Source organism: Salminus brasiliensis, chromosome 1 (genome assembly GCF_030463535.1).
Source record: "Salminus brasiliensis chromosome 1, fSalBra1.hap2, whole genome shotgun sequence".
NCBI lineage: Eukaryota > Metazoa > Chordata > Actinopteri > Characiformes > Bryconidae > Salminus > Salminus brasiliensis.
Genome location: NC_132878.1, coordinates 2510332 through 2523627, shown reverse-complemented (window position 1 = coordinate 2523627; position 13296 = coordinate 2510332). Strand labels below are relative to the sequence as shown.

The following is a 13296-nucleotide window of genomic DNA, read 5'->3' as shown; positions in this document are numbered from 1 at the left end:
CATCCCAGTCCCTGCTGAACGAGATCTGCCACCACCATGTTTCACTGTGGGGATGGTGTTTTTGGGGTGAGGAGAACTGTTGGTTTTGTGTCAGACATAGCGTTTTCCTTGGTGGCCGCACCTTCCTCCATACATTATTTTCTATATAAAACCAATGTATGCACTATAGATTTAAATACGACAAACTATTTCTCTGAAATATGTTCTGTTATGTTAATTTTTGGTCTTAGATCTGATGAATTGCAGACATACATTTTATTAGAACTCCATTCTATCTGATTTTCAACTTTTCTGAATCTTCCAATAAAGTTTCTGGACACATTTAAAATGGTGTTTTATGTATTACTTTTATTTTCATAAATTCTCCATAAATGCTCTATTATTATTATTATTATTATTATTAATAATAATAATAATAATAGTACATGTATAGCATTTAGCTGATGCTGTGCAATGAACTATATATATATATGTATATTTACAGTACTGTGTATGTTGTATGTTCCAATTCAGTTCCAGTATGTACTGTAATGTTGTTTACGGCTGTGCACAGCTCTACACAGCTCTACTTCATTGTGTTTGTTGTAAATAAGTTTGTACTTTTGCACAATGCAGTGAACAAATTAGAATTGCAAAGAGTCTCAAATAAGAGTCTCAAAAGACAGACAGACAGACAGACAGACAGATAGATAGATAGATAGATAGATAGATAGATAGATAGATAGACAGACTGATAGATAGATAGATAGATAGATAGATAGATAGACAGACAGACTGATAGATAGACAGACAGACAGACAGACAGACAGACAGACAGACAGATAGATAGACAGACAGACAGACAGACAGACAGATAGATATATAGATAGACAGATAGATAGATAGATAGATAGATAGATAGACAGACTGATAGATAGATAGATAGACAGACAGACAGACAGACAGACAGATAGATAGAAAGATAGACAGACAGACAGATAGATAGATAGATAGATAGATAGATAGATAGATAGACAGACTGATAGATAGACAGACAGACAGATAGATATATAGATAGATAGATAGATAGACAGACAGATAGATAGATAGATAGATATATAGATAGACAGACAGATAGATAGATAGATAGACAGACAGATAGATAGATAGACAGACAGACAGACAGACAGACAGACAGATAGATAGATAGATAGATAGATAGACAGACTGATAGATAGACAGACAGACAGATAGACAGATAGATATATAGATAGATAGATAGATAGACAAGTAAAAATGTGAAACACACGTTTCGAGTGTCTTGCACTCATTGATCTCACTAATTATAGTAATGTGTAATGTAACTGTAGATTTCAAATGGGTGTGCTTGAGCGTTTTCAAGTAGTGTGATCATGATCTTTGACTTTTTTTGCACTGGAAAACACTTTCAGAGTAAACTGTCTTAATGAAAACACAACAAAGCCATTTGACTGTCTTGTTCATAAACAGTGGTGTCAGGACTTTTATTTCGACACTTTCATTGATATGAATACCTGCTTTTGGAGAATGAACTGTCCATTTTGGGCAAGTGACACGCTTCTGCAGGTTATTAACTAGGCTTTGCACTTTGTACTTTGTAATTGTTTTGAGAAATGCACTTACTGTTGTACTGTAAATAAGCATCAGATATATGAGTTATTAAACAGTTAGGAAATTAAACATACAAAAGGCAGTACAGTAGGAACAGATATAATTCAATAATTCAGATGGATAAAGACACACACCTTGGACTTATTTACAGTTCCTGCAAAGAAGAGTCTCAAAATACTAGAGTCTATATTGATAGATAGACACACAGACAGACAGATAGATATGATGGAGGTACAGATATATAGACAGATTTGGCTTTATTGTAATTGCACACAGCACCAGTATAGGATACCAGTATATCACATCTACCAGAATGTACATTTCCTTAAACACATATAACTAAACACTACTATAATAATGTGCACTCTTATGTACAGACAGACAGTAGATAATTAGATAGACAGACAGACAGATAGACAGACAGACAGACGGATAGATACAGAGCCCATGGGTCAATGCGGGGTCAGACTTTGTAGACTTTTAGAAACATCTTTCATGGACGTAATGTGAAACAGCACTGAATACAGGGGGCAGCACGGCACATTAGCTTGTACGACCTGTAATGTGAATCACCTCCGATTCAGTGTTCCTCTGAGCTTCAGTCACAAACAGGAGGGCATGATCTAAACTCTTCACTTTTCTATTGGTGCTTTTTTGATTCTGCAAGAACTTGATACAGAAAGTCACAGACTGTCTTTTTTATTTGTTATTGTTATTTTTATTTTATCGGATTTTATTTGATAAACCTGATTAACTTTCTTGGCTGTAACCACATTAACATGGCACAGAATGTGTGTAAATGTGCCTTTAAAAAAATAAATAATAATAAATAAATAAATAAATGTATTAAATAGAAAACTACAGCGGCACATTTGCATGTCGACAAAGTCTTTAGGAGACAGTTCAATCTTCAGTTCAATCCCTAGTGATGTCACAGCCATGTGGGGTTCAGAATCCAACAGGGCTGTTTGGGCGGGTAGGATGGTTCTTCCTCTCCTCCCTAATAAAATTTGCAGTTATGGCTCTCCTCCAAGCATGCTGAGATCCAGTGGTGTTGTGTTAGCAGCAGTTTGAAAAGATGTGGTGGTTGATTTAAATTAATATTTTAATTAATTAATGAATTAATTTTGTAATTAATTAATTATTTTTTATTCATTTATAAAACATTCATTTTTCATCATATAAATTTTTATTATATCTTTACTATAAATTGCTTGTTGTTTTTAGTTGAAAATATTTGTTTTCAACCATATTTTTAATGTTTTTTTTAATATATTTTTGACTTTTTTATTTGATTTGCTTTGAAGGTGCAACATTAATCAAGTCTGATTAATTGATTGACTCATTCTTCCAGTACTGATAGCATCATATGATAGGAGTAGTCCAGATAGTAGAAGAGAATTATTAAACTGGACAAAAAAAAATAAAAAATGCAAATAAAAATAAAAAGGTTATTAAAAAATGCTGAAAGCATCAGTGAATATTTACCTGCACCCCACAACAGAGTCGCACAGTTGAAGTGACGACCCCGAACCAACCCAGAACCCGGCGTGGAGGGGCTGAGTGAAGGTGGTCTGGACTGTGTGTATGAGGGTCATTGTGTGTGAGATGTTGTAGAAGGACAGAGTTCCTGCGCTGTGGTCCACATACACTCCTATTCTGGAGGATAATGGGTCTGGAGTCTTAATGGCCTCAGTCTTAATGTTGTTGTGGCAAAAGGAGAGAGCAGAAGAACACTGCAGACTCCAGGACTGGTCGTTGCGTCCAAATAAAGACTCGATATCCCCTTTCCTTCTGATCCCTTTATATGAGACTGATAAGGACACCCCCCACCCATCACCCAGTTCTACCTCCCAGTAAGCCCGTCCACACACACTCTCCTTACTCAACACCTGAAACACTGAGTCAAATCTCTCGGGATGATCAGAGTACTGCTCGTCTCCTCCTCTCCACCTCACCTCTCGGTTGCTCTCAGACAGAATCAGTTTGGGGTTCACTGTGTTGGGATCCAGGTGGAGCTGACAGAAATCTGAAAAGAGGAAATAAACTCATGTTTATTTACAGAATATTCTTACAGAGGAACGCTGGGCCTCTTTCTCCAGCATCTTCCTAAGAATGTTCTTGAATGTGTTGTTGTGTTGAAGTCCTAACAGAAAGTCTAGGTTAGATTCCTGAAGTTCTGCTCTTCCCATTAGATCCCATCGTCCTCCTAAACTGAACACATCCCTAATAGGAAAACCCTGGAGAATTTCAGTAAGTGCGTAAGTGGATTTTGAATAAGAGATGTCTTCTGAAAAACAGTTGGTGAATGGGTCCCACTGTCCACTTACTGTAAAATAACACCATACCTGTGCTTGAGTTTAGCATGTACAGCAGGGCTGCTCAATCCTGGACCTGGAGATCTACCACCCTGAGGAGTTCAGATCCAACACAGCTGACTCTAATGTTCAGCTGCTCCTGAAGGCCTTCATTATCTGGATCAGGAGTGTTAGATTTGGGGTGGGCTAAACTATGCAGGGTGGTAGATCTCCAGGACCAGGATTGAGCAGCCCTGATGTACAGGATGATGACACATTCACCAAGTTATAAGAAATAAATTTACAAGTAAATTTTATGTTCATCCCACATAAATAAGAGCATCTCAACTCACTTTATATAGTTTATATTCAATTTCTCAATTGTGCTTAATAAGCTCTAAGAAAAGACACATTACAATGAAATATAGTCTTTTGGAGCTGCAGAGTTCAAGAACATCAGTTCAGACAGCTGAACGTTATTGGGAGGTGTAGATACTCTACCAAGGTCTGGAACGAAACCCAAACTATCACCTTCAGCTGAGAGAACACTGGTGTAGATGGTCAGGAACAACCCAAGAACCCCCAAGACACAGGTCTGCCATCAACTGTGGACAGAGAGGCTGCAATAGTAGAAAGTAGCCCCTACTCCAAAAATGTGTAGCTAAACCTCATAGAGAAAGAAAAGGCCTTCTGGAGGAAAGTCTTTATAGTCAGCTGAGGCGAACATTGAGTTGTTTAGACACAACGAGCAGAAGTATGTCTGGAGAAGTAAAGTCTTCTTCCCTAAGACCACACTACCAACTGTTAAGCTTGGTGGTGGTAGCATTATGCTCTGCAGCTGTTTTGCTGCCAGTGGTACTGGTGCTACATTTCCGACTGCTGCATTAGATGGGATAATGAAGGAGGACTTCCTCAGAATTCTTCAGCATGAAGTCAAACCACCAGATAGATGTGCAGTTGTCCAATGCCTTCTAACAAAGAAATGTACATTCATACTTTAATAATAGTTAATAATATTTAATATTAATTAATATTATTTGTACATACACCGCAGGAAATCGCCTCTGGTCTTCGGCTCTGGATGTAAAACTACTTGAACTGCAGCGGCTGTGGAAACAAAAACACAGTGGTACCTTTAAACGAGTGAATCAGGCCTAAATGCTCCACTTAGAAGAAACAAGGAAGGCAGCAGTAGGCCTGTTACGATAAATATTTCTTTATGATATATTGTCCAAGAAATAATTGATAAATGATATTATTGTCATTTTAAGAGCATTTTATGCCACTGATATGATGATTACATATTTTATTATTATTTATTAATAATTATGAATATTCTAACATTGTTTAGGAATATAAACATGTTTAAATGTCCTAAATAAATTAATAAAAAAAATTTTTAATCCATTATTTTTAAAGTCTTACTTTGAAACCAAGTTTATTTAGACTCACTTTTCATTACTTTTTTAGCTGGAATTGACAAGACAACTATATTCACCATTAGTGTTGGACACAGATGGAGTTTGACCTCCACCTTTAACCCATCCATACAGTGAACACACACACACACACACACACACACATTTGTGATCACACTACTGATATGACTATGAGCACACATGCCCGGAGTGGTGGGCAGCCAGGGAGCAGAGAGGATGAACAGTGTGCAGTTTTTTGGGGAAAAACAGGTAACACTTTTTCACCTGTAGCTAAGATGTAAAGGATCAAATAACTCGGCTTTTCGTGGTTGTTGAGTCACAGATCAGGCCATTTTCCAGATGTCATATAAAGATAGACCAATGGCCTTTTGTGCCATTAGTGGCTGTGTTCTGATCCTCACTATGCTGAGTGAAATGTATCCAGTCAGTGGTGTTAAGTCTTTACTCTGGTTCCTCCAGAGGCTTATTAGATTTACACTTTGTACTGTAGCTTTGCCTGAGTCTGAGTCGACATGGTAAAAAAATCCAGACACACTAATGACATATTTTCTAGCGGAACACAAAGTAAAACACAACACAGCCGGCTATTTGCACTAACCCCGCCTCGTGAATCATGTGACAATAGCACACCAACAGAAAGTCTGATTCATACATTCAACATTTGGTGCCAGAATCCACCTGAGCAGACTGCTGAGGTAAAAGTTCTCAGTTTGGTCAACAATCCGTAGGCTACTGAGTTGCAACCACTACTGCCCTTGCAAGCTTCTTGCACTGAAAGCTAGGACAGTAACAGTGCTAGCCTATTAGCAAGATAACCCCTCCACATACCATGCAAAAAAAACAGCCTGACCCAGTCGAGCCAGCCAAGCCATCTAAAACACAGTGACCGGTATGCATATTTACTTAGCTACTATTTTGACTGACATAGGGGGCGATCTAGAGTAACATGAGTAAGGTTCCTACAATGAGAGGCTCCTCTTACCCTGTGGGGGGATTCTGATGAATTCCCTGTTGCAGAAATGCTCCAGTTGCTCTTTGAGATCAGAGAGGGATTTCCTCACTCCATCAAATGAGAGCTGGTGATTGATGGTGATGCTGGACAGGTTCTCGGCTTCAGCAGAGACACAGGAAGACTGGAAACTCTACACAGAGATAATCAAATCAAAGTGGATAGAGATCTGATGGAGAAATGAATTATCTCAGAGAGAAATCAACCAAAAACAGACTTTTACTGTCACATGGATTCACTGTAAAAACTGTAAAGTCAACCCAACTAAAAGTGATACAGTAACTGATTACAGGGCGCGATCTGAGTTAACTCAACTGAGTTTAGGCAAAAGCTCTCCTAACTTACATTTTCTGCATCTCAGTTTGGTCAATAATCCGTAGGCTTTTGAGTTGAGCCTCATAAACATTAGTAAATGAGTTGCAACCAATACTGCGCTTGCAAGCTACCTGTACCGATAACTAGGACAGTAACAGTGCTAGCCCATACACAGAGGCCAGACACAGAGGGACGAACACTTGCAGAGATGGAGTCAAAACAAGCAGAATCACTAACACAAGGCGATAAACAAAAGGGGGCAAGTGAGGCAAAAAAGGTGCAATACCAAGGGGCTGACATAATCTTTAATAGTTTATTTAGGAGCAGAGTGTGTCAGTAGTGGTACTTATTTTCTCTGTCCATGTATTTTAGCAATAGAAAAAGGAAGAAAATGATGGTAAAACAAAACAAAAGCATTATTTCAGCATTTCACAACAGGCAAGAATAATAACTGAATAAATTCCAGTTCTCAAGTCTTCAAGGGGCTCCTTCTAAACTCATTAGCTATATTACACTTTCTGAAAATTTTTGGCTGTGATGGGTATCTTGTTCAGTATGGGTCTAAAAGACGACTCGACAGTGGTAGACAGTGCTGGACAGTGGTAGTCAGTAGTAGACAGTGCTGGACAGTGCTGGACAGTGGTAGACAGTGCTGGACAGTGGTAGACAGTAGTAGACAGTGGTAGACAGTGGTAAACAGTGGTAAACAATGGTAAACAGTGGTAGACAGTAGTAGACAGTAGTAGACAGTGGTAAACAGTGCTGGACAGTGGTAGACAGTGGTAGAGAGTGCTGGACAGTGGTAGACAGTAGTAGACAGTGGTAGACAGTGCTGGACAGTGGTAGACAGTGGTAGACAGTGGTAGAGAGTGCTGGACAGTGGTAGACAGTAGTAGACAGTGGTAGACAGTGGTAGACAGTGGTAGACAGTGCTGGACAGTGGTAGACAGTGGTAGACAGTGGTAGAGAGTGCTGGACAGTGGTAGACAGTAGTAGACACTGGTAAACAGTGCTGGATGAAAACCCCGTTTAGCTTATTTGGGTGCTATTGATTTAGAGAAATCAGTGCTGGATGAAAACCCCGTTTAGCTTATTTGGGTGCTACTGATTTAGAGAACATTTCTGAAGAACACATCTAGTTGTAGATCAGTGACCCAGTTACCTGGAGAAAGGAGATGTGATCTTCAGTTTGGGAAAGCTGGTTCAGCTCATCATTCCTTCTCTTCAGATCAGAGATCTGCTGCTCCAGTTTCTCCAGGAGTTCTTCAGCTTCCCTCAGCTCAGTCTTCTCCTGAGCTCTGATCAGCTTGGTTACCTCAGAGCGCTTCTTCTCAATAGAGTGGATCAGCTCAGTGAAGATCTTCTCACTGTGCTCCACCGCCGCCTGAGCAGAGCACTGAGAACACAGACAGGGACAGTGACTCTAGACCAGTGTTTCTGAGGTGTACATCAAACAGGCTTCTCCAGAATCCTCCTAAGCATTTGCAGCTGATGTTCTGCAGCGCTTCTAATTTGACACATTTTTAAGAAGTAATAAAAAAGACCAAATGCCAGATGTTTAAAAATCAAAGGTTTTTAGATGGTGTCCTATTTTTTCACATGCATGTAATTAATTAAAATGAAATGTACTTATAAATACTGTACTTTTCTGTGAAGTCCTTGGCCTTGCCTCTCATAAATGATGAGGCACAAATGCAGCCCATGATAACAACACAGCCCAGGCAGGGGTGAGATTCTATTGAGGACACCTGCCACTTAATAGAGGCTTCACAAGGTCGCTCTACAAATACAGAGTTTGCTTCGAAGCAAACCGTCCAAGACAGGAGCTACCGCTCAAACATCAGCACCTTCAAGCTCCACTACAGCTTGCAGCTGAACCACATTGAGATAAGAAGCATTCTGGAGGACGGTTTATGGTCAGATGAGACAAAGATTGAGTTATTTGGCCACAAAGAAGAGTAAAGGTGTGTTTAGGCAATCATTTGTGATCGGATCACCAGAGATGCATGTTAATGCCAGGTGTGAACGGGGCCTTAGACACTGTTGGGTGTTCCAGCAGGACAGTGAGCGTAAAGGTGACTGTGGAAAGGATAAAGCAGGCTGACATTAAGCTTTTGGAATAGCCTTTCCAAAGTCCTGACCTGAACCCTATCTCAAATATGTGGATTGTGCTTAAAAGTTGGATCTGTGCCAGAAAACCCACAAATCTAATTGAACACAAACAACATAGAGGATTAAAAGCATAGTTAGATTCCTTCATGCTGTCTGTCCTCACTGGGCATGCGAGCAGATGCTACTGTCTAAAAGACTTCATGGATAGTATACTCTTGTGTATCTTTCAGCAGCTAGTTCAAACTTCTTCTCTTGTCCCTTCCAGTGTTTGGACAGCAAGACGGAGAAATCAGTTTTCTGGGGATTGGAGGAAATTTTTTTCCAGAGTTTATGGCTGCAGCTCCTGAGTCAGTAACTCTGCTCTCTACTCACCTTAAGAATGTTCACCGCCTGCTTCAGCTCCTGCAGCTTCTGCTCTTTCTCCTGGACTCTCTGCTGAAGTTTCCTCTGCACTGCTCTGAGCACACTCTGAGGAGAAACAAACCATAGTGCTCAGTGTTTTTAAACCATTATTACTTTGCACCTGCTAAGGTCTAAAAGTTTACACTTCCATTTAAGCACACAGTGAAAAATACAGATTCTCTTATAGTAAGTGTGATTGTAGGACTAAACCTAAACTCCTTTAAGGTTTAAAGAACCTTTACATTAAGTGCAGATCAATTAAACATTAAACAACCAGACAAGTTGTCAGACACCTCAGATCCTCTCAGAACTAACTCTCTCTCTTTTTAACTTCTCCGAGTAAATGGCCACCCGGCCCGACCTGCTGGAAGACTGCCCGCTGATGTACCCTCTACCTGTGTCAGACCAGCTGCAACCTACCAGTCCGACCATCAGGCCCGCCCCCACCACCACCCATACCAGACCAGCGGCCCACCCTCCTACCACTGCTACCTGTCTAATGACCATGTTAAAACCTAAATGGACTCTTAACTATCTGCCACTATTATTATCACCACTATTACCCATCATTCCTCTCATTACTCTGACCACCACTGACATGACTATGTTATTATAATTATATTATTATAACTGTCGAACTGGATACTGGACTACCTCACCAACCGACCACAGTATGTGAACGCACGGGACTGTGTCTCTGGCTTGGTGGTCAGCAGCACAGGAGCCCCTCAAGGGACGGTCTTGGCATCATTCCTCTTCATCATGTACACTGCTGACTTCATGTACAGCTCACCGACCTGTCACCTTCAGAAGTTCTCTGATGACTCAGCGATCGTCGGCCTCTTAACCAATGAGGAGGACAGCGAGTACAGAGAACTTATTCAGGACTTTGTGGACTGGTGTCTGCAGAACCATCTGCAGATAAACGCTGGAAAGACCAAAGAACTGGTGGTGGATTTCCGCAGGTGCAGACACCCCCCTCCATCAGTGAACATCCAGGGTATGAACATCGAGAGTGTGGACTCTTATAAATACCTGGGTGTTCATCTGAACAACAGACTGGAATGGTCAGTCAATACTGCTGCACTCTTCAAGAAAGGCCAGAGCAGACTCTACCTGCTGAGGAGATTGAGGTCCTTTGGGGTGCAGGGAGCACTCCTGAGCACTTTCTTCCACACAGTGGAGGCATCTGCCATCTTTTATGGAGTGGTCTGCTAGGGCAGTAGCATCTTGACGGCAGATAAGAAGAGACCGGACAAACTCATAAGGAAGGCCGGCCAGCTCTGTCCTGGGGTGCTTCTTAGACCCAGTGCAGGTGGTGGGAGACAGGAGGATGACAGCCAAGCTGGCATCCATGCTGGAGAACAGCTCCCACCCCATGCATGAGACTCTGGCAGCACTGGGCAGCTCCTTTAGTGACCGGCTGCTTCACCCCAAGTGTGTGAAGGAGGGGTATCACAGGTCCTTCCTTCCTGCTGCCGTCAGACTGCACAACCAGCACTGCTCCCAGCGGACCACATACACACACACTTATCTACACACACCCTCAATGCAATCCCTCAATGCAAAAATACTATGTGCAATACCCCCCCTCCCCCACATGTGCAATTAAGAGTCATTTGCAATAACCTGTAAATAATATTGCTATTGCTTTTTAATTCTTATTTATATTGTGTTTATAGTGTAAATTATTTATCTACATTTTTTTGTAACTGAGTGTCTTGCTATCCCTTTCTGCTGTGACACTGAAAATTTCCCCACTGTGGGACTAATAAAGAACTATCTTATTATCTTAAGTTATTCTACAAGATGATTATTATATTATGATTATGATCAGAGCAGTTCAACAGAATTGATGGTTTGGTAACTTTTATCAATTATTAATAAATAGTTCTGATCAGAGGAGGACGGGTCGAGTCCCCCTTGTGAGTCTTGGTTCCTCCCAAGGTTTCTTCTTCCAGCTCTGAGGGAGGTTCTCCTTGCCACTGTCGGCGTTGGCTGCTCACTGGGGGTCTTGGATCCTTTATGTCTTTTTATGTTATTTCTTCTTTGTCTCTATCTTTTACTAATTTCTACTTATGTAAAGCTGCTTTGTGTTTTAAAAAGCTCTACAAATAAAATTGACTTATATACTCCCAGGGGTAAGCCCAAACACACTGAGTGGCTGATATTAACCCTTTTGCAAGTGGATTCTGGGACTACTGGCTATCTGTAACAGTCTGACCAGAGTGAGTTCTTTTGGCATGAGTTCTAGATTGTTACCATCACACAGCAACCTCACCGTGGATCCGATGAGGGCACAGGTCAGTTCTGTTCAGGAGTTCTCTAGTACCCCCTACCCCCTAACAAAACGAATCCTCAAAACATCTCAACCCCTGCAGTTTATACACCGAATCCAGATGATCCAGACGTTTTGATTGCTGCCAGTGGTTTCAGTGAAAGAAGGTATATAAGAGAGGATAAATAGAGAGACAGGTGAGGGGCTCTGACAGTACAGTAGCAGTATAATTAGCATGTAAATTGTAAAAGAGCTCTAGTTCTCACCTCTTTTTGGGCTCTTACTACTTCAGCCTCTACTATATCATGACCTTTGTGTTCATGCATGGTACACAAATAGCAAATACAGCTGTGGTCAGTTCTGCAGTAGATCTCGATCAGCTTGTCGTGTTGAGAGCAGATCTTCTCCTGCAGCTGTTTGGACGCTTTGACCAGCTTGTGGTTTTTCAGTGCAGGAACCTCCTGGTGAGGCTTCAGATGAGCTTCACAAAAGGAGGCCAGACACGTCAGACAGGATTTCACAGCTCTGAGTTTTCTCCCAGTGCAGAAATCACACTCCACGTCTCCAGGTCCAGCAGGAGAAGCAGCCTGAAGGTCTATCTTCTTCAGTTTCTCCAACATTTCAGCTATAAAGTAGCTCCTGCGTAAAACAGGTCTCGGAGTGAAGGTCTCTCTGCACTGAGGGCAGCTGTAGACCCCACTCTGATCTTCCTGATCCCAGCAGCCTTTAATACAGTCCATACAGAAACTGTGTCCACAGGGAACGGTCACTGGATTCTTCAGCAGATCCAGACAGACTGGACAGCAGAACTGGTCTTGATCTACTGAGATACTGGCCTCTGCCATTGTCCTGTACATACAGAGTGAAGAGAGAGAGAGAGAGAGAGAGAGAGAGAGAGAGAGAGAGAGACTCTGAGTTTCGTTTTCTCTGAACTGAGAGACTTCCTGTTTCTGGGTTGGTTTAGAGAGAGGGAGGTGGAGACTGAGAGAGATAGGAGGAGACAAAGTTCTGTTAGGATGGTGAAACTCAAAAAAATGTAGAACAGAGCCAATTAAAGAGGAGTTCCACAGGTTTTGTTTTTTTTAAATGGTGTATTTTTATTTTATTGAATGATTTAATTTTATTTAATTGTTTTATTTGATTTAAATGTATTACTTTTATTTAGTTTTATTATTTATTACTTTTATTTTAATTCCTCTTGCTCTATTAATAATAGTAGTAGTGCATTTAAAGCATTTAGCTGAGACTCTAATGCAGTGAGACTTACAAAGTTAGAGGTTGCATAGTGTAGAGTCTTGTCTAAGGACTCTTTTTGGTGTAGCACAGTCACCCACACTGAGAATCGAACTCCAGTATCCCACATGGTGTAGTAGCTCAGTGGCAGGTAGTGGTGTTATACGCTGTGCCACACCAACGACATTACTTTAAAAATTAATAAAGTAATATAATAATATATATAATATAAAAAAGAATAAATCTGCACTGTATCGTCACAGACAGGCATTCCAAACCCTTAACGATAATGCAGTTTTGAACATTGCTACAATGCAATACAATAGGATAACAGTTCATTACTTCGGATGGTTCCAGATATTCGGTTCAGTGCTGTGGGACACACATACACACAGGGAGATGGGCTCAGCCAATCAGTCACAGGGTGTTTAGTCACTGGAACGAGCATAAAGATAGACAGACTAAGAGACAGACAAACAAACCGACAGATAGATAGATCTTGCTTCTGATCAAGACTATGTATCCTTATTAGTTCTACTTAACCTCAGTTCAGCGGTTGATACAACAGATCACACTATCCTC

At 40.8% G+C, this 13296-nt stretch overlaps 1 protein-coding gene across 2 annotated transcripts; it reads right to left on the bottom strand.

The window, feature by feature from the left end:
* Positions 1–1869: 1869 nt before the first annotated feature.
* LOC140567837 (tripartite motif-containing protein 16-like) lies at positions 1870–12376 on the bottom strand. 2 transcript variants are annotated; one of them, XM_072692414.1, is made up of 6 exons: positions 11748–12376; positions 9174–9269; positions 7852–8085; positions 6348–6507; positions 4974–5033; positions 1870–3658 (listed from the first exon to the last, which is right to left on the bottom strand). In XM_072692414.1, exons 1-6 carry the CDS (start codon positions 12336–12338, stop codon positions 3114–3116), a joined length of 1686 nt encoding a protein of 561 aa, XP_072548515.1. In that variant the 5' UTR covers positions 12339–12376; the 3' UTR covers positions 1870–3113. The 2 variants fall into 2 exon arrangements, with proteins under 2 accessions (XP_072548515.1, XP_072548523.1); XM_072692422.1 differs by lacking the exon at positions 4974–5033.
* Between the last annotated feature and the right edge of the window lie 920 nt (positions 12377–13296).

Bases quoted from the DNA above. Each gene is read 5' to 3' on its own strand.
- LOC140567837 (XM_072692414.1), bottom strand. From the start codon at position 12,338: ATGTACAGGACAATGGCAGAGGCCAGTATCTCAGTAGATCAAGACCAG. The intron at 9,270-11,747 runs GTGAGAACTAGA...GTTTCTCCTCAG, and splicing joins TAGTAAGAGCCCAAAAAGAG to AGTGTGCTCAGAGCAGTGCA. The intron at 8,086-9,173 runs GTGAGTAGAGAG...CTGTGTTCTCAG, and splicing joins AGGCGGTGAACATTCTTAAG to TGCTCTGCTCAGGCGGCGGT.